Below are 24,343 nucleotides of genomic sequence, written 5' to 3' on the forward strand. Positions count from 1 at the left end.
TTAGTTTAGCTAGATATAAAATTCTAGGCACAAAATTCTTGTTCTTCAGGCCTTTGAAGATACTGCTTCATTGTTCTTTTACACCCACTAATGCTGATAGAAGTATTATATTATTCTGCTTCTTAATCCTTTGATTTATATATTTTTCTAGTTGCATTTGTTATTTCTCTACTTTAATATTTCAGAAATTTTACTGTTCCCTATCAAGAGATATATGTACATGTGTGGGCAGATGTTTGTTTTCCTTACTTATCCTACTTAGTAGATGATAGGCTTTTTTGCCTTATTGACTCGTGTATTTTTAATTCTAGGAAATTCTCAGCTCCTACTTTAAATATTGCCTTTCTACCATTCTTTCTATTCTCTTCTTATGGAACTTTTTTAAGATGATGAAACTTCCAGTTGGATTCATTTGTCTCTTAACATTTCTTTTATACTTTTCATCTCTTCATTCTAAGTTCTTGGATAATTTCTCTGTTTAATGTATTTCTCTAAAACTTGTACATTGGGTTGCTTATTCAGTCCTTCTAATACATGTTTCAACAGTTTATTTTTATTTAAAAATATATACTTTAAAAATATTTACTATGTACAAATATGTATATAATGTTAAAATATTTTTAAAATATGTTGGATTTTTGTAATAGTTCTTTCATTTCATGGTTCTACTTTTCTTTATCTTTCCAAGAATAATAATTATATTTAATACTGCTTTTTTGTTTCTTCTGTGGATTCTGCAAATTTTTTTGTTGGTCTTTTTAATTTGCATTTCTCCAGTGTTCAGCTGGATTCCTGTTAGTGAGCTCAGTTTTGTGTGAGACTCTCTGCCAGCTACTCTGCATTCTCTGCTGACCCAGCTCACCCATGCTGAAGGGAGACTGTAATTGCTACAGCTGTGCTTGATAATGTTTTCAGAGTATGGTATAGCAACATGGGATGATGCTGTTTGGGACCCATTTATGGCTGGTCTTCTGGATTATGTATTCTCTATTTTTTTTTTCCTGAATGCTACTAACACCTAGAAATAATACCCTATCCCTCTGTCCTAATTCATTGCTTCCACCTGGAAACATTACTCCTTTCTCAGCTATGTGGTCTTAAATGAGGGAAGGGGCATGAGCAGGGGTTGTCTTGCCTGGTTATTTCACTGCTGTACCTCAACCAATCTGTTAGAGCCCCTTGTGCTTCTTGGCTTCTGGCTTTTAGGCATGGAGCACCCTTCATATTCCTTCCATGTTCTAGGCAGTACTCATTGTGGGCAACCTTGAATATCCTGAATTGTGCTGTCCTCTAATTCAAGAGTTAGCAAACTGTGGCCTATGGGCCAAAACTGGGCCTTGCTCTCTTTTATGCTGTCTCCAGGCTCAGAAGCGTTTTTTAAAGGGTTGTTTAAAAAATAATAAAAACAAACAAAAAAACCAGAGGTCATTTCTCCTATATCCATGCAAGCCTATACCCAGAGACCACTGGGGACTCAGAAATTCCTCTTAAGGAACTCATTGCCATGCCCCACCCCAACGTTAATGGATGTGAATTTGTGGTATCGCTCAGGTGTGTAGGGATGAGAAGAGGATGTAAACCACAATGTGGGAGTATAAAGTTCCAGGTGAGGTAAGAGCTGACCTGTACAGGTAATGGAGGATTATGCCATGCCAAAGAGTGGGCTTGACCAGGCTGACAGAAGGGAGCTGTTGAAAGGGTATAAGCTGAGGGGCTACATAACCAGGTCAGATTTTAGAAAAATCCTTCTGGTGGTGTTATGATGATAAATTCTCAGGAAGCAAGACAAGACTCTAGAAAACAAGATAGTATTTCTCATTGGTTGTATGCTGTGTTCTGTGGGTAGAAAGTGGCATCTTTGGTCAAATACGTTTGCAAAACCAATTGTCTACTGTATTTCTCCTCTTGGAGGTGCATAAAGTTCACTGATATAGCTAAGAGTCTTTGTTTAACCCAACATTTGTTAACTTATTTAACTAAAGAATCCCAGTTTGCCAAATATCTGCTGATATTCTGCAGAACATCAGAGTAGTACACTTTGAGAAATAAATCAATATTTTGGATCAGTGGCTTTAAGTATATTATTTTTGGAATATCTTAGGAGAATTAAAACATTTTGCTAAGGATCCTTGGGGTTCTTGACCTTAGGCAAGTCATTTACTACCAATGGACTTAGTTTATGTATCAAATGAAGAGCTTAGATGACAGCCAGAGTAATATTAAATACATCCTCTTTATATGGGATGTAAAAAGGAAAATTCATCATTAAATAGATTTCAAATGTAGTAGTCCATAATGGAGGCTTTTCCAGATATAAACTTTTTAACTCATGATGTTATCACATGTGTTAAACTAAAATTGAAAAATTAAATGTCAAAGTAAATGGATATGTGGCAGATAATATTTTTTTAAACGGCCACAGCAATATTTCTAGTTCCACCTGGTCTTCCTGGGCCTTTCAGAGCTCAAAAATGAAATGATTTATGACTTTTTGTCTCATATTCTCATCCATCTGTGGCATACAATCCTTCAGTAAACATACACTGAAACATTTCATTTAAATATGTGAATCCAGTTTTATATTTTATTCCAATCTGAAGTGCCTTTTTTGTCTCAGAGTGTTTGGGTGCAGATGTTTGGTTGAATTTTGCAAGGATAATACTAATTTGTTGGTTGCTGTTTTAATGCCAGAGCTCAGGGCTGTGTTTTGCCTTGAATAGTAAAGAGTCTTAGGTTATAAATCAACATGAGAATACTACTCATGGCCAATTCAAATTGAATAGGTTCTGGCAGGGGATCAATTTGTTTATAGAGACTATTGAATGTGGAATGTTATTTTTCTTTGTGTGCTTTTTGTTAGTGACATATAAAGATCTGGTGTGGGGAGTGCTATTCTTAATTTCTTTTGACAAATAATTAATTTGTTTCTTACGTCTAAATAACTCCACTATGGTTGATCTGAAATAATTCAATTAAATCGTCTGTGGAGAAAAAGGACAAGAAGTTTATCTGATTTAAGAATTTCAGAAAGAAATCAACAAAGATAGACTGTGGAGAAACAGAATTCTTTTTTTGGTGTTTTTGTTTTTCTATTCTTTTTTTCCCCCCTCTAACCTTATGTCATAAACAAAGAATTTAGGGTGTACTTTTTCAAAGGTTTCTCACACCCATCTGAAGGAGTCAGGTCAGTACAGTTAGAACCCCCAGATAATACTGGCTCCCTGGTTGGCTGCCCCCTTATAACTGCAGGGCCTTTTGGAGGCTTCAGCATAAGCCTAGGGAGTCATCAGCAGAGGCGGCACCCACATTGGGGGTCAGTGAGGGCCCATGGGCATACTCTGATAGAAGGAGTACAACTGTAAAGAAAGAATAAAAGTATTTGAAATCAGCTACGTGAACTGTAAAACAGGCATTTTTCTCCCCAAACCAACCAATAATCACAATTTTTTTTTAGCTTGCCAAAATATATTTACATCCTCTTTCTTCCCCAAATCCCATTGAAATGACAGAAGAAATATGAAAATAAAAATAAACCCCAAGGATTACAGAAAAGGCTAAACTGACCATCAGGCCTCCAGAACAGTGAGACTATTCAGTGCCTGATAAAGCAGGTGGGATCAGAGCAGCTCAGAGCTCACAGCCCCACCCAAGTGAAAGAGACCCTTCCAAAGGACTTTTCCCAGAAGCAGCCCATACTAACCTCAAAATCACAGCAAGATTGAATAGGCCTTGGGCACTCACATGGCGAGGAAAACAACTGTCTGAGCCACTAACTCAGGAGCAGGGAACTTCCAGGGTGCCTGTCAAGGCCAGAAAAAAGGACTCTCCTCCCAAGAACTGCTGGTTTCCAAAATAATCTAGGAACCTCTGCAGTTAGAAGAAAAATAATCAGCGCTCATTAGGATTTTTTAAACTTTGAAGGCAGGCAGCCTCATCCCTAGAGATGAGGATGTAGTAAGGCTGTTAGATTTCTCAGGAAAAATAAGTATTTTCACTTTCTCCACCAAGAACCGACGCTGACACACAATTTGGCTTGCCATCTCGCTTTGTGGGGCTGAGGTTTTTCTGATTCACTGACTTTCATAGGGAGTAGTCATGTGGGGCTTCCACCTGAGTGTAGGAGGGGTTTTTGGTCCAGCTTCCCATCTTGTTGTACCCTGGGCTTAGTCCTTTGCATCTGCTGAGAACTCTACTGGAGATTGGCAGATAGGTGCCTTGTGAACCATTGTTCCTTTATTGCTGCTTGAGTCTTTATATCTTACTTGGTTTTGAGCCTTTGAGGATTTCTCATGCTCTCTTGAAAGTGTAGGCACAAATGTTAAAATATTTTTAATATCTAGCATTTTTAGGTGTTTTGTTATGAGAAAGGTTTTCAGGATATTGAGTACAGTGCTGTGGTAAAAAAAAAAATTCTATATAGCATTTTTAAAATTGGGGCAAAATTCATGTCACATAAAATTAACCATTTTAAAAGGTACAATTAAGTGGCATTTATGTACATTCAGGGCCAGGCGTGGTGGCTCATATATGTAATCCTAGCACTTTGAGAGACCAAGGCAGGTGGATCACTTGAGGTCAGGAACTCGAGACCAGCCTGGCCAACATGTGAAATTTTGTCTCTACTGAAAATACAAAATTAACCGGGCATGGTGGTGGGCGCCTATAATCCCAGCTACTCGGGAGGCTGAGACATGAGAATGTCTTGAACCCAGAGGTTGCAGTGAGCAGAGATCGCGCCACTGCAGTCCAGCCTGGGCAACAGCAGGAGGCTCCATCTCAAAAAATAAAAATAAAATAAATATACATTCATTGTAACTACAGTTAACCCTTGAACAACACATAGCAGTTATGAGCACTGATCCCACAATGTAGTTGAAAATTCATGTATAACTTTTGATTTCCCCAAAACTTAACTACTAATATCCTGTTGACCAGAAACCCTATCAATAACATAAACAGTCAATTAACACATATTATGTATGTCATATACATATGTGAGTATTCTTAAGCTAAGCTAGAGAAAAGAAACTTATTAAAAATTGTAGGCTGGGCACGGTGGCTTATGCCTGTAATCCCAGCACTTTGGGAGGCTGAGGGGGGAGGATCACAAGGTCAGGAGATTGAGACCATCCTGGCTAATACGGTGAAACCCCGTCTCTACTAAAAAATACAAAAAATTAGCCAGACATGGTGGTGGGCACCTGTAGTCCCAACTACTCGGGAGGCTGAGGCTGTAGAGTGGCGTGAACCCAGGAGGCGGAGCTTGCAGTGAGCTGAGATCGCGCCACTGCACTCCAGCCTGGGCGGCAGAGTGCCACTCTGTCTCAAAAAAAAAAAGAAATAAACTTGTAAGGAAGGCTGGGCACAGTGGCTTACACCTGTAATCGTAGCACTTTGGGAAGCTGAGGCAGGAGGATTGCTTGCATCCAGGAGTTTGAGACCAGCCTGGGCAACATAGTGAGACTCTGTCGCTCCAAAAAAATAAATTAGCCAGGCATGGTGGTGCATGCCTGCAGTCCCAGCTACTGGGGAGGCTGAGGTGGGAGGATCGCTTGAGCCCAGGAGGTTGGGGCTGCAGTAAACGGTGATTGCACCATTGCTGGGCAACAGAGTAAGACCCTGTCTCAATTTAAAAATTAAATTTAAAAAATTCTTTAAGAAAATTATAAGGAAGAGAACATGTATTTACTATTCATTAAGTGGACATGGGTCGTAAAGGTCTTGGTCTTTATCTTTTTGCTGAGTGGGCTGAGAAGGAAGAAGAAGAGAAATTGGTCTTGTCTTGGGTGGCAGAGGCAGAAAACAATCCACCTCTCAGTGGAGCCATGCAGTTCAAACCCGTGTTGTTCAAGGTTCAACTGTATTTCCTCCATTTAATTCCAATACCTTTTCATTACCCCAAATGGAAACCCCATGCTCATTAAGCAGCCCCTCCCCTTTCTGCCTTTCATCAGTTCCAGATAACCACCAATCTGGTTCTGTGTCTGTGGATAACCACCAATCTGGTTCTGTGTCTGTGGATTTACCTGTTCTGGACATGTCATATTTCATATATGTGGAATCACTTAATATATGACTTTTTGTGTCTAGCATCTTTCACTTAATGTCTTCAAGGTTCATCCATGTTATAGTATGTATCAGAATTTTATTACTTTAATGGCCTAATATTGTATATATCACATTTTATACATCAGTTCATTGGTAGACATTTAGGTTCTTTCCACCTTTGGCTATTGTGACTAATGCTGCTATGAACATTCACATACAGGCTTTTCTTTGAATACCTGTGTTCACTTCTTTTGAGTATTAATCTAAGAGTAGAATTGCTGGGTCATATAGTAACTTTAACTTTTTGAGGAATTGTCAAACTCTTTTGCACAATGGCTGCACCATTGTATATTCTACTAGCAGTATACAGTACTACTAGGATTCCAGATTCTCCACAATGAATACTTGTTATTTTCCATTGTGTGTTTTTTTAATGGCCCTCTGGTAGGTGTGAAGTGGTATCTCATTACGGTTTTGATTTTGATTTGTATTTGCATTTCCCTAATGACTAATGAAGTTGAGTGTCTGCATTATAGCTTTTTATTTTTTTCATTAATTATTTTATTTATTTTTTTTTTGAGACAGAGTCTTGCTCTGTCGCCTAGGCTAGAGTGCAATGGCGCGATCTTGGCTCACTACAACCTCTGCCTCCCGGGTTCAAGCCGTTCTCCTGTCTCAGCCTCCTGAGTAGCTGAGACTATAGGCGCCTGCCACCATGCCCAGCTGATTTTTGTATTTTTAGTAGAGACAGCGTTTCACTATGTTGGCCAGGCTGGTCTCAAACTTCTGACCTCAGGTGATCTACCTGCCTTGGCCTCCCAAAGTTGTATTATGGCTTTTTAAAAGGTAATTAGTCAGGCATGGTGGCAGGCGCCTGTAATCCCAGCTACTCAGGAGGCTGAGGCGACCAGCTGCCCGGGAGCTTGAACCTGGGAGATGGAGGTTGTAGTGAGCTAAGATCGTGCCACGGTACTCCAACCTGGTGATAGATTGAGACTACTTCTCAAAAAATAAAATAAATAAGATAAAATGTAAACCAGATCGTGTTATTTCTTGCTGGAAACCCTCCATTGGCTTCCCATTATACTTGGAGTAAAACCAAACCTCTCTACTCTAGCCACAGAGCCCTTCAAGTCATCTTTAGCCTACTTCTTTTTCCATGGTACATGCTTGCTAACCAACCTCCTTCCTATTCCTTGAGTGCGCTGAGTTCATTCTTGCTGGGGAGCTGTTTCATCCCTAACGCTTCCCCATCTTCAAATGGCTAGCCAGGCTGGCGTGCAGTGGCACGATCTCTGCTCACTGCAACCTCCGCCTCCTGTGTTCAAGTGATTCTCCTCCCTCAGCCTCCCGAGTAGCTGGGACTACAGGTGCCTGCCACCATGCCCAGCTTTTTTTTGTATTTTTGGTAGAGATGGGGTTTCACTATGTTGGCCAGGCTGAGCTCGAACTTTTTCTTATCATTCTGATCTTAGCGTGTTACTCTCCTGAGAGGTCTTCTTTGACTCCCCAGTCTAAAATTAGCCACTGTCCTATCACATCACCATTTATTCACCTGGCACTCACAGCGTCTGACACTTTTCTTGCGTGGTTGTCAGCTGTCTTTGCCTACTGGAACGGAAATGCCAAAAGGCTTGTCTTGTTCATTACCAGGTTCTGGCTCCCAGATTAGTGTCTAACATGATGTAATTATTCAGTAAAAACAGAATCAATAGCTTTCTTCCCCTGGATTTTATGTGACTTAAAATTCAAATTTGTATTCTTGGTATGAGATGGGGACTTTACCTCCATTTATTTTTTCAATTTGATGGCTGGTTGTCCAATTAACATTCACTAACAATCCATGCCTTCTTCAATGGTTTTAAATGCCCCTTTATCTGTATATTCTAATTCAATACTGTATATTCTAATTCAAGGTTGTCTTCTAGAGACTATTCTCGTCCCTTGGCCTATTTGTGCCTAACTTGGCATCATACTATTTTGATTACTCTAAAGATGTGTTTTCATGCTTTGTAGGGTATATTAGCAAAGAGATGACATACTTCATTTGGGTAATTTGAAGAAAGCTTAATCAAAATACTGTTTAGTAAGATGTTATGAAGTTCAGGGAGACCACAAGGGCTTGATCACTACCCTGGATTATTAACTAATATCCCTGGATTATTAACTAATAATTACATAGGCAAGAAGAGGGCACTTTTGCCAGAACCTAGAGGAAAGAATAATATGGAGAGGGCAGCCTTGAGAACAGTGGTGCCTTTGGTAGAAGGGGTGGAAAGAATAAATATCCAGACCTCATTCTCCTTCCTTCCTCCTGTTTCCTGCCAGCCAGCATGCCCGTTGGCTGAACACAGAAGCAAGAAGACAGGGGACCTGGTGATGTGATCCCTACAAGCCAGGCCCCAGGGCACAGAGTTAAGGCAGAAAGTGTGGACAGTGGATCTGGAGGGCCAAGGAAAGTTCTCCAGCAGAAAGGAAAAGCCTCCACTCAAAAATTTCTTGACTGCTCTTGCACATATACTTCACCAGTGACCACAGTCTTATAATATTGGTTTATTATAAAACCAGCCTGAGGCTGGGTGCGGCAGAGCACGCCTGTTATCCCAGCACTTTGGGAGGCCAAGGTGGGTAGATCACCTGAGGTCAGGAGTTCGAGACCAGCCTGGCCAACGTGGCGAAACCCCATCTCTACTAAAAGTAACAAAAATCAGCCAGGCGTGGTGGCATGCGCCTGTAGTTCCAGTCACTCAGGAGGTTGAGGCAAAGGTTGCAGTGAGCTGAGATGGCGCCACTGCACTCCAGCCTGGGTGACAGATTGAGACTCACTCTCAAAAAAATAAATAAATAAACCAACCTGTATACTTGGAACTTCTTCCTGTTTTGTCTGTTTATACTTACCTTCTAGTAGCTGTTCTGTTTCTTTGGAACCTATTCCTTGTCTGTTTTCTTTCATCTGAAATCCCATATATTTACTTGGAATCCCCTTTCTGTTCCACCAACCCACACTGAACAATTAGATCCTAAAGCCCTACTAACCAAGAGAGTCTTGCTCTTTGTTAGATTCTTAGGCCGTAAAACCATTTTGTGCAGTAGACACATTTCCCCACCGCTGTGTTGCTTGTAAACTTTAAACTTTTCATTAGGGGTGAGGACTGGATTTTCTTTAGTTTTCCGAAGTGGAATGTGATAATTCTGAGGCTCTGTGCAGTCTAACAACTGTTGTGATGAGTTAAAGGCAGCCACCTTGGCCGTAGGAATGAAGAGTTGCAACATGTGTTTTGTGTATTTGCTTTCTTGGTGTTATGCACTCAGCTTTGGGTCACCTTCTTGAATAGCTGACTTTTCCTGGTACCTCCCACTTTAATCTTACCTCTCTCTCTTTTTTTTTTGCCTAGCCTCAGTAAGATAAGAAGAGAATGCTCTAGTATTTAGAATAAAGGGAGCTCAGATTTTGAAATGACAACTAGAGAAAGCCTTACTCTAACTTACTGGAGAAATTGAAAATCAAGGGAATCTGAAATTGGATCCTATGAGGATTGTAACCAGTTGGAAAAAAAAAAAAAATTCCTGAGAATAGGAAAAAGAAAGCCATCCTCCCAGACCATTCTTGTCTTTACCATTCAGAAATGTGTAAGATATTAAGAGTAGAAGGGACTGTCAGCCTCTTTGAGTCCATCTCCCTTCCTTTGCAGATGAGGCTGCATATGCAGAAAGAATAATTGCCCACACCGTGACAAGTGGTAGAGCTGGAAGGAGAACTTCATTCTCATGAGCTTATGTTCTATCCATTAGACCAACTAGCTTCTCATTTTGAACCCAGGACTAACTTTCTATTATACCTGGCTAACCTACTGTGTTTTCCTGTGGGTATAGGAAGCAATTGGAAGGCAGCAACCAAGTCCTGTACTTTTTGCAGACACCGTTTTGTGGGAAAGAAGAGTTGGAAGGGCTTTAACATGTTAATGCTTTTCTTAAGGATTATGCTGACAATTTGTCATTTGACTGAAGCCTGTATAAGGAAAAAGAGACTATATAAGCAAGTTAAGCTGAAGAATGTTCAGTTTTAGAGTAAGTGGGGAGAGTATTTACTTTGAGCAGATAGAGACATTGGGGTTTCTTGCACTGTGAGTGGGGAATATTGGGATGAAGAAAATACGTTATGGGCTAATAATAGGGATATTGCCATACAGATAGTATTTCCAGACACATTTTCAAGCAAACACATTTCTTCCTGTTTTGGCTCTTTCGAGATAGATAGTCAAGCATTTTTGTGTTTCTTTTTATTGAGTTGCCCTCTGTTGGTCAATGTGGGATGACTATAGTTGGAATTGAAAGTGCAGAGGGATCTCCTTCCTTAATTCCTGAGTGCCCTATGGAGGAGTAAGAGCCATCTGCATTTCAGAAGAGGAATCTTTTTTTTTTTCTTTTTTTGAGACGGAGTCTTGCTCTGTCGCCCAGGCTGGAGTGCAGTGGTGCGATCTCGGCTCACTGCAAGCTCCGCCTCCCAGGTTCACACCATTCTCCTGCCTCAGCCTCCCATGTAGCTGGGACTACAGGTGCCCGCCACCGCGCCTGGCTAATTTTTGTATTTTTTTTAGTAGAGATGGGGTTTCACCGTGTTAGTCAGGATGGTCTCGATCTCCTGACCTCGTGATCGGCCTCCCAAAGTGCTAAGATTACAGGCGTGAGCCACTGTGCCCGGCCAGAAGAGGAATCTCTTAATGAGCTCCTTTTTGTTTTGCTCCAAAGACTTTTGAATTGATTGTTAAATTCACTTTAACTTAGAAGCTTGCCTTTGCTTTTATACTGTATAAAAGGAGACAATTCCAGGGTCTCCGTGATGGACATATGCAGCAACAGCTGTTGCTCTGTATTTTGACTTGCCCCCCCTGGCTCCCCACATCCACAGTCCTGCAAGTACCTGCTATGGGCAACTCTGACCTATCCTTTTGTCCATGGAGCTTGATCTCGGGTGTTTCCAGGTGGCTTGGCCCTCCTCTGAGACAGACATCAATTGCAAAGATCAGAGTGGGCTGGCTTTTGAAAAGGTGTTTCACATTCTGCTTTGCAGACCTGTTGAGATGTGCTATTCCTTTCATGTTTCCATTCCATCTGTCTCTTGAAAGGGCAAAGGGAGTGTCTTCATGTGACTGAGGGCTATTGATGTTGGCTTCAAATTCATTTCAATTAATTTCTACATTTTTGTCATAGGTATCAGCCATTGAATTCCCTTGATCTTGACATTGCTCTAGCAAGGCTGCCAGTGAGCAACAAGAAGAACAATTTCTGTACACTCTGTAAAGCAAGAACAAAGGAAAAGTTCTCATTCATTCTGGGGGTTATATTAAATGCCATTCTTAATTCTTTCCTTTGTAGAAGATCGGATCCTGGATAATAGCGTATTACAGGATTGTATTCGTTATCTAGTTGAGCTTCTAGTGACACCTTGTCAAGCACCCATAATACATTTATTTACTACCGACTACCTCTGTGTGCCAGACACTGTGGGGTTTCAATGACACCACTGCCAATTCTTACAACAACCTTACAAGATAGCTGTTTTCCTTGTATTATAGATGGAAAAAAACAACAAAAAAACAAACAGCAACAACAAAACCTAAGGCTAAATTTTAGCCACATTTCCCCAAATTCCATAGCAGGCATATATATGGGAGATGTGTTTGGCATCTGAGTCCAAAGTTTTCTCTTTGCATTATACCAGGGGTATATAAAGGAGCCAAATCTAGCCTGCCACATATATCTGTTTTATTAGAGGATGGCCACACCCAGTTATTTATATATTTTCCAGGGTTGCTTTTACACTATAGTGGCAGAGTTGAGTAGTTGCAGCAAAGACTAGATGGCCCACAAAGCAGAAAATGTTTACTGTCTGGAGCTTTAAGAATAACACTGTTGACCCCTACACTATACTGTTCCTGAAGATGGCCCTGTGGTTGGCAAATGGGATGGTTTTTCTGGCTGCACATTGCAAGTCTAAAATCGGAAAGTCTATCATCTGTCTAACTCACCTTTTTTTTTCTCTTTATGTCATGTTTTTTAAATATTTGTTGTTATGATTTTGTAGAGGGTAGTGGCTTTTACCTCTGAGTCTAAACGCCAGTTAGTAATAGTTTGATTTATTTGTTTAGAGATTTCCTGTCAGCAGTCTTGTAATAGATTGTTTGAGATTCTGAATGGTTTCATGAAGCATACATAAATTTTTCAGCAGATCTTTCTTTCTTGAGGGGAAAAAGTCAGCCGAAGTGATTGTGCGGTGTTTAAGGAAGTTCTGTTGCTTTCATTTTGAGAGAAGCAGCATCCCTGTGTTTTTGCCTGATGTTAATGTACTATTACACAGACAAACTCTAGCCAAGATGGGATTGAGGAAATATTAATATCAGGTTTTTTTTTTTTTTTTTTGAGACGGAGTCTTGCTCTGTCGCCCGGGCTGGAGTGCGGTGGCCGGATCTCAGCTCACTGCAAGCTCCGCCTCCCGGGTTTATACCATTCTCCTGCCTCAGCCTCCGGAGTAGCTGGGACTACAGGCGCCCACCACCTCGCCCAGCTAGTTTTTTGTATTTTTAGTAGAGACGGGGGTTTCACCGTGTTAGCCAGGATGGTCTCGATCTCCTGACCTCGTGATCTGCCCGTCTCGGCCTCCCAAAGTGCTGGGATTACAGGCTTGAGCCACCGTGCCCGGCTAATATCAGTTTTATGCACCTCGGGTTAATCAAAGGTGTGCCTGGAAAAAAAGTCAGTTGTAAGGCAGCAGTTCTTAAATATCAGTGTACATAAGAAACACTTTGGAGTGCTTGTTTTTAAAAAAATGTAGATTTTCAGACCCCCAGCCTGGAGATTCTGGATCAGTAAGTCTGACGTAGATGGCTGTGATGCTTATGAGAGAAAAAAAAAAGGGGGGGGGGGTTTGGGAGGTAGAATCATGGTTTAATGCAGTATTTCTAGGTAGTCCAAATAAGGATATTCATGATTTGTTTGTTAATCCTGTTTTCGTTTGCCTCAAAATGCGATATAACTATAAACTTTAAATGTTTAAGTACAACATAACAGGAAAAAAATAATGCCACTGTAAATGTATTTTAACTACTTCTACTACCACTAATAATGCAATAACATTTTGTGTTTATGCTTTATAGTTATAGAGTTCCTCATTACACACATCTCATTTGATTTTTATGTCAACCCTTGAGGTAGATGTGGCAAGGGGTATAATTTTCATTTATCAATGAGGAAACTGAGATTTTAAAAACATGTTTATTTATTTTTTTCTTCCCCAACATGGCACCACTAATAAGCACTACATTTAGAATTCCCATACAGCACTTCTGGGTTTTAGTCCAGCATTATTTTCAATGTACCATATTATTCTTCTGACACCTATTTTGATTTTTAAAGGAAAATATAATCAGTTTATGACTCACTGCCTTCCAATAGGAAGGATAAGCTGTTTATAGTTAAGTACTTTGGTAGTGCCCCACAGGCGACTTAACAGTGGAGGTGACTGTAGGTATGCACAGATTGGTGAGTCAGATGTCTTTATAGAATGTTCCAGGTGTGGAATAAGAAATCTCTCTCCTTTCATTGACAGAAACTCTATAAAACGGGTCGGGAGATGCAGGAGAGGATCATGGACCTGCTTGTGGTGGTGGAGAATGAAGATGTAACTGTTGAGCTAATTCAGGTGAATGAGGATTTGAATAATGCCATCCTTGGATATGAGAGGTGAGCAGATCATGTACCCTCTTTACCCCTCTTCCATTTCTACTTTCACCACCAATTCCTCAGCATTCTTATCAGAGTGCCTACAAGGAACCCCTCCTTCTAGATCCTCCATTCTCAATAGGAAAGGTATTGGCATGTGGGGTAGGACAGTTTTTCCTTGTGCGGCTCCTACTCAGTAAATGCCAGAGGTCTTTCTCCTAGTTAAAGTGACATTTCAGCCCAGCATGGTGGCTCCCACCTATAATCTCAGTACTTTTGGAGGCCGAGGCAGGAGGATCACTTGAGCCCAGGAATTCCAGACCAGCCCTGACAACCATAGTAAGACCTTGTCTCTACAAAAAATAAAAAATACGGCTGGGCGCGGTGGCTCACGCCTGTAATCCCAGCCCTTTGGGAGGCCAAGGCGGGCAAATCATTTGAGGTCAGGAGTTCGAAACCAGCCTAACCAACATAGTGAAACCCCATCTCTACTAAAAATACAAAAAAATTAGCTGGGCATGGTGGTGCATGCCTGTAGTCCCAGCTACTCAGGAGGCTGAGACAGGAGAATCGCTTGAAGGGGAGGTGGAGGTTGCGGTGAGCCAAGATCATACCACTGCACTCCAGCCTTGGCAACAGAGTGAGACTCTGTCTCAACTAAATAAATAAAAAATAAAAAAATTAGCTGGGTGTGGTGGTTCTAGTAGGTGCTTATAGCCCAGCTACTAGAGAGGCTGAGGTGGGAGGATAGCTTGAGACCAGGAATTTGAGGCTGTGGTGAGCTATGATCACATCACTGCACTCCAGCCTGTGTGATGGAGTGAAATCCCACCTCTAAGAGAAATAATTAAAAAATGACATGTTAAGACACCCTTAGGGGCACTGTTTCTGTTGAGAGTTACTGGGAATCTCTACTTGCACAGTGACTGTATTTCTAATCAGCTGATAAAGAGTGAGACCAGTCTGACATAAGGGAAAGAGGTGAACAGGCCTGAATTCAAATCTAGCTGATGATTTTGGATAAGCTGCATAACTTTTCTAAGATTTAAGTTTTTTTCTTTCTTTTTTTTTGATGTATTAAATAGGATAATAATACCTTTTTAGAGGGTCGGGCTTTTTTGAGGATTAAATGAGATAATATATATGAAAACACCTAGTAGAGTGCTAGCACATTGACGTCCATTAAATAGTAATTTCTTCTCTTCCTTTGCACCAGTATCACATTTAACCTTTAAATTTATTGACTAGGTTTTTCTTCCCACTTATCTTGAGTGAATTAAGAGAATCCATAAAATAAAGCCAGTAGCTGTGGACCAAGAATGGTGGTGCACACCTGTAATCCCAGCACCCTGGGAGGCTGAGGTGGGCAGATTGCTTGAGCTCAGAAAGTTTGAGACCAACCTGGGCAACATGGTGAAACCCCATCTCTACCAAAAAATTACTAAAATTAGCTAGGCATGGTGACACACGCCTTTAGTCCCAGCTACTTAGGAGGCTGAGGTGGGAGCATCTCTTGAGCCCAGGAGGCAGAGGTTGCAGTGATCCAAGATCGTGCCACTGCACTCCAGCCTGGGTAACAGAGTGAGACCCTGTCTCAAAAAAGAGAAACATAAAAACCAGGAGCTATGAAATGGTAGTGTCTTTCCTTTACTGTCTCATATTTACTGTGTATTCAGAGAAGGGCATCGACTGAAGATGTAAGCCTAGGAACCATGCTTCCTTTCTTTCTTTTTCTCTTTTTTTCTTTTTTTTTTTTGAGATGGAGTGCCTAGGCTGGAGTGCAGTGGCACGATCTTGGCTCACTGCAACCTCCACCTTCTGGGTTCAGACAATTCTCCTGCCTCAGCCTCCCAAGTAGCAGGATTATAGGCACACACCATCATGCCCATGTAGTTTTTGTATTTTTAGTAGAAACAGGGTTTCACCATGTTGCCCAGGCTGGTCCTGAACTCTTGACCTCAGGTGATCCACCCTCCTCGGCCTCCCGAAGTGCTGGGATTACAGGCGTAAGCCACCTCGCCTGGGCACCATGCTTTCTTTTTTAGCACTGAAGAAACTCACAATTGTTACTCTTGTTTTCTGTGGAACACATTTTTATAAACAAAAAAATATCCAAGGAAAACCACATCGTTTTCAGTAAAGTGCTGCCTTCTGGCTTTCATTTTGGAGAATTCTATTGCAAACAATAAGACCACTGCCTAAAGGCTTCCTCCGAGGGGGAACTTGTGTTTATTTGGTCTAGCTCTCAGGAGATTGGATTACTTCTATGAACAGCTTGTTCTGACTAGGCTTTGAACCGCGTGTGCCAGAACAACTGTGAAACACTTACGTCCTAAGATTCAGAGAGAAACTCTTGCCTCTAGAAAAGATACTTGTCTCCTAGTTTTCTCTGGCTGCTGTCACAAATTACCATAAACTTAGTGGCTTATCCTCTGTTTTATCTACTTTTGGATGCTCCAGAGGAGAATCCATCTTCCTACCTTTTGCAGCAGCTAGAGGCTGTTCACTTTCCTTGGCTCATGGCCCCTTTTCTCCATCTTCAAAGCCAACAGTGTCTAGTTCAGGCCTGATTGTATCATATCACTCTTACTTCCACTTCTGCCTCTCTCTTCCACCTTTAAGGACCTTTATAACTACACTGGGCTTATCTGTACATTACCGGATAATCTCCCAATTAAGGGCAGCTTACTAATGTGAACCAAAAGCATCTGAGACAGGTCTCAATGAATTTAGAAAGTTTATTTTGCCAAGGTTAAGGATGCACTTGTGGCATAGCCACAGGAGGTCCTGACAACATGCACCCAAGGTGGTGGGGGCACAGCTTGGTTTTTTGTTTTGTTTTGTTTTGTTTTTTGAAACAGAGTCATGCTGTGTCACCAGGCTGCAGTGGAGTGGCACAATCTCGGCTCACTGCAACCTCCGCCTCCTGGGTCCAAGCGATTCTCCTGCCTCAGCTTCCTGAGTAGCTGGGACTACAGGTGCGCACCACCACGCCCAGCTAATTTTTGTATTTTTAGTAGATACAGGGTTTCACTATGTTGGCCAGGATGGTCTCGATCTCTTGACCTCATGATCCACCCACCTCGGCCTCCCAAAGTGCTGGGATTACAGGCGTGAGCCACCGCACCCGGCCATCCACAGCTTGGTTTTATACATTTTCGGGAGACATGAGACATCAGTCAATATGTGTAAGATGTCCATTGGTTCCATCTAGAAAGGTGGGACAACTCAAAGCAGGGAAGGGGGCTTCCAGGTGATAAGTAGATAAACGACAAATGGTTGCATTCTTTTGAGTCTTTGATAAACCTTTCACAGAATACACAATTTACATGTGAGAAGGGGCTAGAGGAATAGTCACTCATACCTTAGTCTGGCTCAGTGAATCTGCATTTCTACATAAGCAGTAGGGCAGAGGACTCAGTCGAGTTCTGTCCTTTGTCCTGTACTTGTGAAGATAAGCTATCAGTTTATATTGCCAAGGTAAGATTCAACAGAACTGTTTTAGGGTAAAGATCTTGAGGCCCACAAGGAGTTTTCTCTTGGGCAAATTGTGAGAGGTAGGTAGCTTTTTATCTTTGTAGCTATATTAGTTAGGAATAAAATTTGCCTGAGGCAGTTCCCAGCTTGACTTTTCCCTTTGGCTCAGTGATTTTGGGGTCCTGAGATTTATTTTCCTTTAACAGTAGCAAACTTCATTCTTTTTTCAACCTTTAATTTCCCCTTGCCATGTAACCTAACATATTCAGTGGTTGTGTTGACTAGGATGTGGGTACCTTTGTGAGGGTGGGCATTACTCTACCTATCACAGCCCACGCTCTGGCCCCTAAAGATTCATATCCATCCACTTGCAAAATATATTCACCCTATTCCAACATCCCCCAAAGTATCCGCTCATTACATCCAGGGAATAGTTGTGCAAATAAAGAAACTGAAATTTGTCACTCAGGGCTTGATCTAGGAAAGTTGTTCATACCCAGCACATAACTGACTAGAACACAAGAAGCTAATGTTATAACTAGATGGATTTTTTTTTTTTTTTTTTAGATGGACTCTTGCTTTACTGCCCAGGCTAGAGTGCAGTGGCATGATCTCGGCTCACTGCAACCTCTGCCTCCCAGGTTCAAGTGATTCTTCTGTCTCAGCCTCCCTGGTAGCTGGAATTACAGACATGCGCCACCACGCCCAGCTCATTTTTGTATTTTTAGTCGAGATGGGGTTTCACCATGTTGCCCAGACTGGTCTCAAACTCCTGACCTCAAGTGATCCACCTGTCTCGACCTCCCAAAGCGCTGGGATTACAGGCATGAGCCACGGTTCCTGGCTTAACTAGGTGGAATTTAAAAGCACATGTTTTTGAAAAATCATTAAACTGTGTGTGCAGATTCTGTCATGCGCATCCCTGTGAAGAGACCACCAAACAGGCTTTGTGTGAGCAATAGAGCTGTTTATTTCACCTGGGTGCAGGCGGGCTGAGTCAGAAAAAGGAGTCAGCAAAGGGGGTTAGGGGTGGCGCAGTTTTATAGGATTTGGGTAGGTAGTGAAAAATTACAAAGGGGGTTGTTCTCTGGAGGGCAGGGTCAGGAGTCACAAGGTACTCAGTGGGGGAGTTTCTGAGCCAGGAGAAGGAATTTCACAAGGTAATGTCATCAGTTAAGGCAGGAACTGGCCATTTTCACTTCTTTTGTGATTCTTCAGTTGCTTCAGGTCATCTGGATGTATACCTGTAAGCTTGGGCTCAGAGGCCCGATTCAATATAAACGTACACTTTAAAGTGTTTGGGATCATGAAGTCAAATTGTCTTAACAGTGATACTGTATGTTTCTAAAGCAAATCTCAGTTTGCAAAGCATTTCCACATTCATCCACCTTTGCTATCTAGTTTTGCCCCTGAAAATAACTTTCTGAGGAAAATAGTTCAAATGTTATTCCCTCTTAGCAGCTGGGGGACCAAGGTTCAGGAAGTCATCTCCTTAGTCATGTAGCTACAAGGTACTAACACTGACACTTGAACCTTGGACTTCTGCCTTCAACTTCTCTGGTCTTTTACCTTTATACTCCTTTACTCTCAGTGGACAAACAATGTAAAATTAAATCAGAGTTGTAGAAGGTCAATTTTTTGGTATGTATTAAGTATCTTATAAAAATACACAGTGAAATAGTGAAAATACTTTAAATATATTTGAATATTTTGGAAAATTACTTCTAATGGCAAAATAGAAAACAAAAATTGCTAATAGTAAGAGTGGTTAAAGGTGTGATAGATTCATAAGGTAAAATATAGCCATTAAAAATTGTATTTCAGCTAGAAAAATTCTCACAGCATAATCAAACTAGGATACAGAATTATGTAAAGTATCATTTTAACAAAGTTTAAAAATAGATGCACTTATAGATGAAATACTGGAATAATGTTAATAGATTTAACAATTTCTGGGTGATGAGATTTTTTTAATACTTTTCTATTTTCTCACAGTTTTCTCTGAGGGTATGAATACTCTGTAAGCTGGAAAAAAGTTATTAAAAGTTTTTTACTTGTGTGAGGATGAGGCTGATTGTCTTTATTCCTAAATAATTTGTGTATTAATAATTGTTAATTTTTATAGCATTTTCATATATTTTTTAAAAACACATGCATTTTGATCATTTAAACAGGTTTACTAGAAACCAACAAAGGATTTTGGAGCAAAATAACCAGAAGGAAGCCACCAGTGTAAGTGATTAGAAACGTTATAAAATAAACAATTGAACATTTTGCCAATTACAGTAAGAAGCAAGTTACCTAAAACAAGTCTTAAAAAGAGGGAGATATGCATTGATAATTTGGAGTGGTTTTAATGGTATAGATTACTTGCCTTAATAACTTAAATGTTATTAAGTTAACGTTAATGTTAAACTGTTAATGTAATGTAATGTAAAGTTAATGTTATTAAGTTATTAATAAGAAGCAGGAACCTATGTAGGTGGTTAAGATGGGATTCATACTAATGTTGCCCGTTGGTTGAATGGAGAATTCTTCCTTAAAATGCATCCAAATAGGATCCTCCCCTCTACAAAGGAGAAAGTATGGGGAGAAAGCTATGATAAACTACATGACACTTTTTTTTTTTTTTTGCTTTGTTTTCAGACTACCAGTGAGCCTTCTGCCCCATCTCAAGATCTCCTCGACCTAAGTCCCAGTCCCCGGATTCCTAGGGACACTCTGGGAGAACTCAACACCATGAATAATCAACTTTCAGACTTAAGTAAATAAACACTCAGGTTTTTTCAGACCAGCAGAAGAGCTTGATGTGAAACAGTTCTCCTTAATTACATGATTAAATAGCACCTAAGAAGGACTGAAGACAGTTTGAATGTCAGAGCACTATGTTAGGAGATGTGATTACTTCCTGACAAATGGTTGAGTCAAACCCGGTATAGCAATGGGATGTGTCTGGGGGAGGAGGTCCTTGAAACTCATCCTACTCACTTAGAATTTCATGGAATTCACCTGGCCTGCTTTGTAGAGGCTTTTCAGCCCAATGGCCAATACTTAAAGTCTACTCTGAACCTACACACTATTATCATTGGACTTTTCTGCTATACCTCAGCATCAGGTAAGGGAGTATCTCTGAGGCAAGTGGAGAAATTTAGAAATTATAAGGTATGAAGCAAGTGGTTGTGAAATGAAGAAGGAAAAACACAGGCTTTAAAGTCAGAAAAATCCAAGTTGAAATGCCAGTTCTGCCACCTCTCAGCCACCTAACCTTTAAGACTCTCACTTTATAAAATGGGAACAATGATTGCCTTAAAGGGTAGTTGTCAAGATTAACAAACTAATGTTTATAAAATGCATTGTAAGCTTTGTTACAGCTCTCCAAGTTGTGATGTAAGCTCTGCTACAATGCATTTTATAAACATTTATAAAAGAGTTACCTATCTTACCTAACTTGTTATCTTCTGCTGTCCTTATTCCCAACAAGGGTTTGGTAAATTACAAAATGAGGATGATGACAAATGCTGAAATCCAGTTTTGCCAAATTAAAAGCAGTTTGTTTTTCTCATATGTCATCTGCTGTTTCCAGAGTAAAAATATTCAGTATCACTGAATTTGTGGTTTTCTTAGATCTCTACCCAGTTCTAAAATGTTGGCTACTTGTTTATGTAGGCTAGTGGGATGTGTAGAGTCAGTTACATTGGAGAGTTTTCCTGAGTTTTTAATAGAGAATTTTCAGAGGGGAAAGTAATTATTCCCTTTGGGGTATCTCACTTAAGATTATGGCCTGGAGGCCAGGCACGGTGGTTCACACCTGTAATCCCAACATTTTGGGAGGCCAAGTCAGGTGGATCACCTGAGGTCAGGAGTTAGAGACCAGCCTGGCCAACATGGCAAAACCCCCTCTTTACTAAAAATACGAAAATTAGCCAGGAGCGGTGGTGGGCACCTATAATTCCAGTTACTCAGGAGGCTGAGGCAGAAGAATCACTTGAACCCAGGAGATGGAGGTTGTGGGGAGCCGAGATCGTGCCACTGAACTCCAGTCTGGGTGACAAAGTGAAACTCCATCTCAAAAAAAAAAAAAAAAAGATTATGGCCTGGAGCTTGAGGTGAAGGTAGAGCTCAGTATGTACTATAACTTTTTACTTTTGTGCTGGGCAGAACAAGATATAAAATCCTTTCCATTCTAGATCAGCTTGGGATTTTAGAAAATCCAATACAATAATATTTCTTACCCTTACAACAACTTCTTCTCGTGGCAGGGAAATTCTTTCTCTCTCTACCTATCATAAATGATGCTTTTTAATTTCTCTTAGAGCTAGGAAATCTCATGATTTTATGGTGACAGAAATATCTAAATTAATCTCTTTTATTTGGTGGGTTTTTCTTTTTCTTTTTTCCTTTTTTCTTTTTGTTTTTACTGTAGAAAATCCAGCATAATAACTGACTGACAAAATGTTTTAAAGCCAAACAAGTCCATTTTGTGTTTTAGATTTCAGCTCTCCAAGTTCTGATGTAACAAACAACTTAAAACCCAGTCTTCATCCACAGATGGACTTGCTAGCCTTGGAGAATACAGAAATACCCCTGTAAGTATGTCAGTAACACTGCAGAACTAATATGACATTTGGATTCCTTACAATTAAGAAAACCTGATGGCTGGGCGCAGTGACTTACATATGTAATCCTAGCGCTTTGGGAGACCAAGGCACATGGATCGCTTGAGCCCAGGAGTTTGAGACCAGCCTGGGCAACATGGTGAAACCTCACCTCTAGTAAAAATATAAAAATTAGTTGGGCATGGTGGCATATGCCTATAATTCCAACTACTTGGGAGGCTGATGCATGAGAATCACTTGAGTCTAGGCGGTAGAGGTTGCAGTGCAGTGCAGTTTGCGCCACTCCAGCCTGAGTGACAGAGCAAGACCCTGTCTCAAAAAAAAAAAAACATGATAAAATAGCAAAAAATAGAACTTAAGAATCAGACAGTCCTGAGTTAGAATCTCAGCACTACTTCCTGCTAGCCATATAACCTAGATGAGTTATTTAGCCACTATAAATGTTCATTTTTCTTCTAAGAATATTTTCTAGGATTCTTACAAAGATTCAGTGAGATGCTATATGCAAAACTCCTAATATAGCACTTGGCACATAGTAAGCCTTCAATAAATTGTCCCTTTCTGTTATTTTTAGTGGTAACAGGAGATGGGGGAGAACAGGGGAAATACAATGATAAAGGAGGCAGAAAAGCAATGAGGTTGAAAATTAAGAGTAATGGCCCCATCAGTTACAGGGCACTTGCTGTGTGGCAGGCACTCAGTTAAGCTAGTTTTGTTTATTTCATCTAATCTTCACTAAACTACTTAGGTCAGTGATGTTAGGTCAGGGTCTTGCTCTGTCACTCAGGCTGGAGTACAGTGGCGCCATCATAACTCACTGCAGCCTCAAACTCCTGGGCCCAAGGGATACTCCCACCTTAGCCTCTTAATAGCTGGGACTACAGGTGTGCACCACCATACTGGGCTAGGCTTATTTTTAAATTTTTTTGTAGAGATGGGGTCTCGCTTTGTTGCCCAACCTCGTCTTGAACTCTAGGCCTCAGGTGATCCTCCCGCCTTGGCCTCCTAAAGTGAGCCACTACACCGGCCTGTTATCATTATTCCCATCATACACGAAAAGAGACTGCGACTTCTTGGTCATTTCTCTGTTGAAGGAACTAGAACTTGCCCAAGTTTGTATAGCCAGTAAGTAGCAAGTCTGATGGACTGATAGTCCATTATTAAACTTGAACTAATAAAACCTGATAGAGTAGCTGGAACCTCCTGAGTAGCTGGAATTAGAGGCGTATGCCACAATGCGCTACTAATTTTTGTGTTTTTAGTAGAGATGAGGTTTCACCATGTTGCCCAGGCTATTCTCAAACACCTGGGCTCAAGCGATCCAGGTGCCTCGGCCTCCCACAGTGCTAGGATTACAAGATGTGAGCCACTGCGTCCACCCATCAGGTTTTCTGATAGTACAGTATTAAAAAGAAATATTAATGACCTATAAACATATGCAATGATGTTCAACTTTACTTACAGAGAAATGTAACTTAAAGTCTAATAAGAAATCGCTTTCTACTTCTCAGGGTGGCAAAAGTGCCAATATTTCATAACATACTTTGTTGGCTATGGAAAGACAGTTACTATGACAAAATTTATGTAACTCTTCTAGGGGCAAGTGGCAATATCTATTAAAATTATAAATGCATTTATTTCTTTCAATCTGTAATCTTATGTGTATAAATTTATACCACACTTATACAGAGTTAGGTGTTTACAAGATTATTCTTTACAACGTTTTGGGCAATAGCAAGTAATTGGAAACAACTCAAGTATCCATCAGTTGGGTACTGTTAAACATCTGTACAACATATTACTATATAGCTGGGGGATAAAATAATCACCAATATATTTATTGCTAAGTAGGAAAAAAAGGTGCTAAGTAGTGTGTGTGTAATATATTGCATTTGTGTAAGCAAGTTGGAAATAAGAATATATATTAATATTTGCCTCTATTCACATAAAGAAACAAGAATGATACAGGAAGGAAAATAATGAAAAAGAGTGAAAGAGTGGTTATGTAAGTTCCAGAAGAGGTAGGATAGAATAAATAGCAGTTGAATCTGCCTTATGCCAATGTCAATAGCTTTTTTCCTTTTAAGTGTATATATTTTAGATAATAGGCAATACATTTTCATTATTCAGCTATCAAAACAATATAAAAAGTTGTATAAGACAATTCTTGTTCTCATTCCCTCTTCATCCTCCCTCTTTCCCTTTCCCTAGTGTCACGCTCTACTCCCACCCAGATAATTACTTTGTTAGGTTCTAATTTGTCCTTCCATAGTGTCTGTAGGCAAATATGAATATGAATTTCTCCATTACTCAATAAAATGCAGCATACTATCACTCTGTTCTGAACCTTGCTTTTGTTTTTCACTTAACATATTTTGGCAGTGTGTTTATATCAGTGGATTTAGATTTTTTAAAAAGTTGCCTAGTGTTTTGTTTAAATACTTGTGTACCCAATCACTGAATTACTTTTCTATATTTAAAAG

At 40.4% G+C, this 24,343-nt stretch overlaps 1 protein-coding gene across 6 annotated transcripts in view; it reads left to right on the plus strand.

The window, feature by feature from the left end:
* The window catches only part of TOM1L1 (target of myb1 like 1 membrane trafficking protein), a 58,974-nt gene that overhangs the window by 17,174 nt on the left and 17,457 nt on the right, over positions 1-24,343 (plus strand). For all 6 annotated transcript variants that reach the window (XM_033183559.1, XM_033183561.1, XM_033183562.1 and 3 more), the window contains 4 exons: positions 13,655-13,788; positions 19,419-19,476; positions 19,891-20,008; positions 21,734-21,830. In XM_033183559.1, the coding sequence (XP_033039450.1) occupies positions 13,655-13,788; positions 19,419-19,476; positions 19,891-20,008; positions 21,734-21,830 (407 nt within the window). The remainder of the gene's footprint in view (positions 1-13,654; positions 13,789-19,418; positions 19,477-19,890; positions 20,009-21,733; positions 21,831-24,343) is intronic.

This window comes from Trachypithecus francoisi, unplaced genomic scaffold, assembly GCF_009764315.1.
Source record: "Trachypithecus francoisi isolate TF-2019V2 unplaced genomic scaffold, Tfra_2.0 Lachesis_group20, whole genome shotgun sequence".
Lineage (NCBI taxonomy): Eukaryota > Metazoa > Chordata > Mammalia > Primates > Cercopithecidae > Trachypithecus > Trachypithecus francoisi.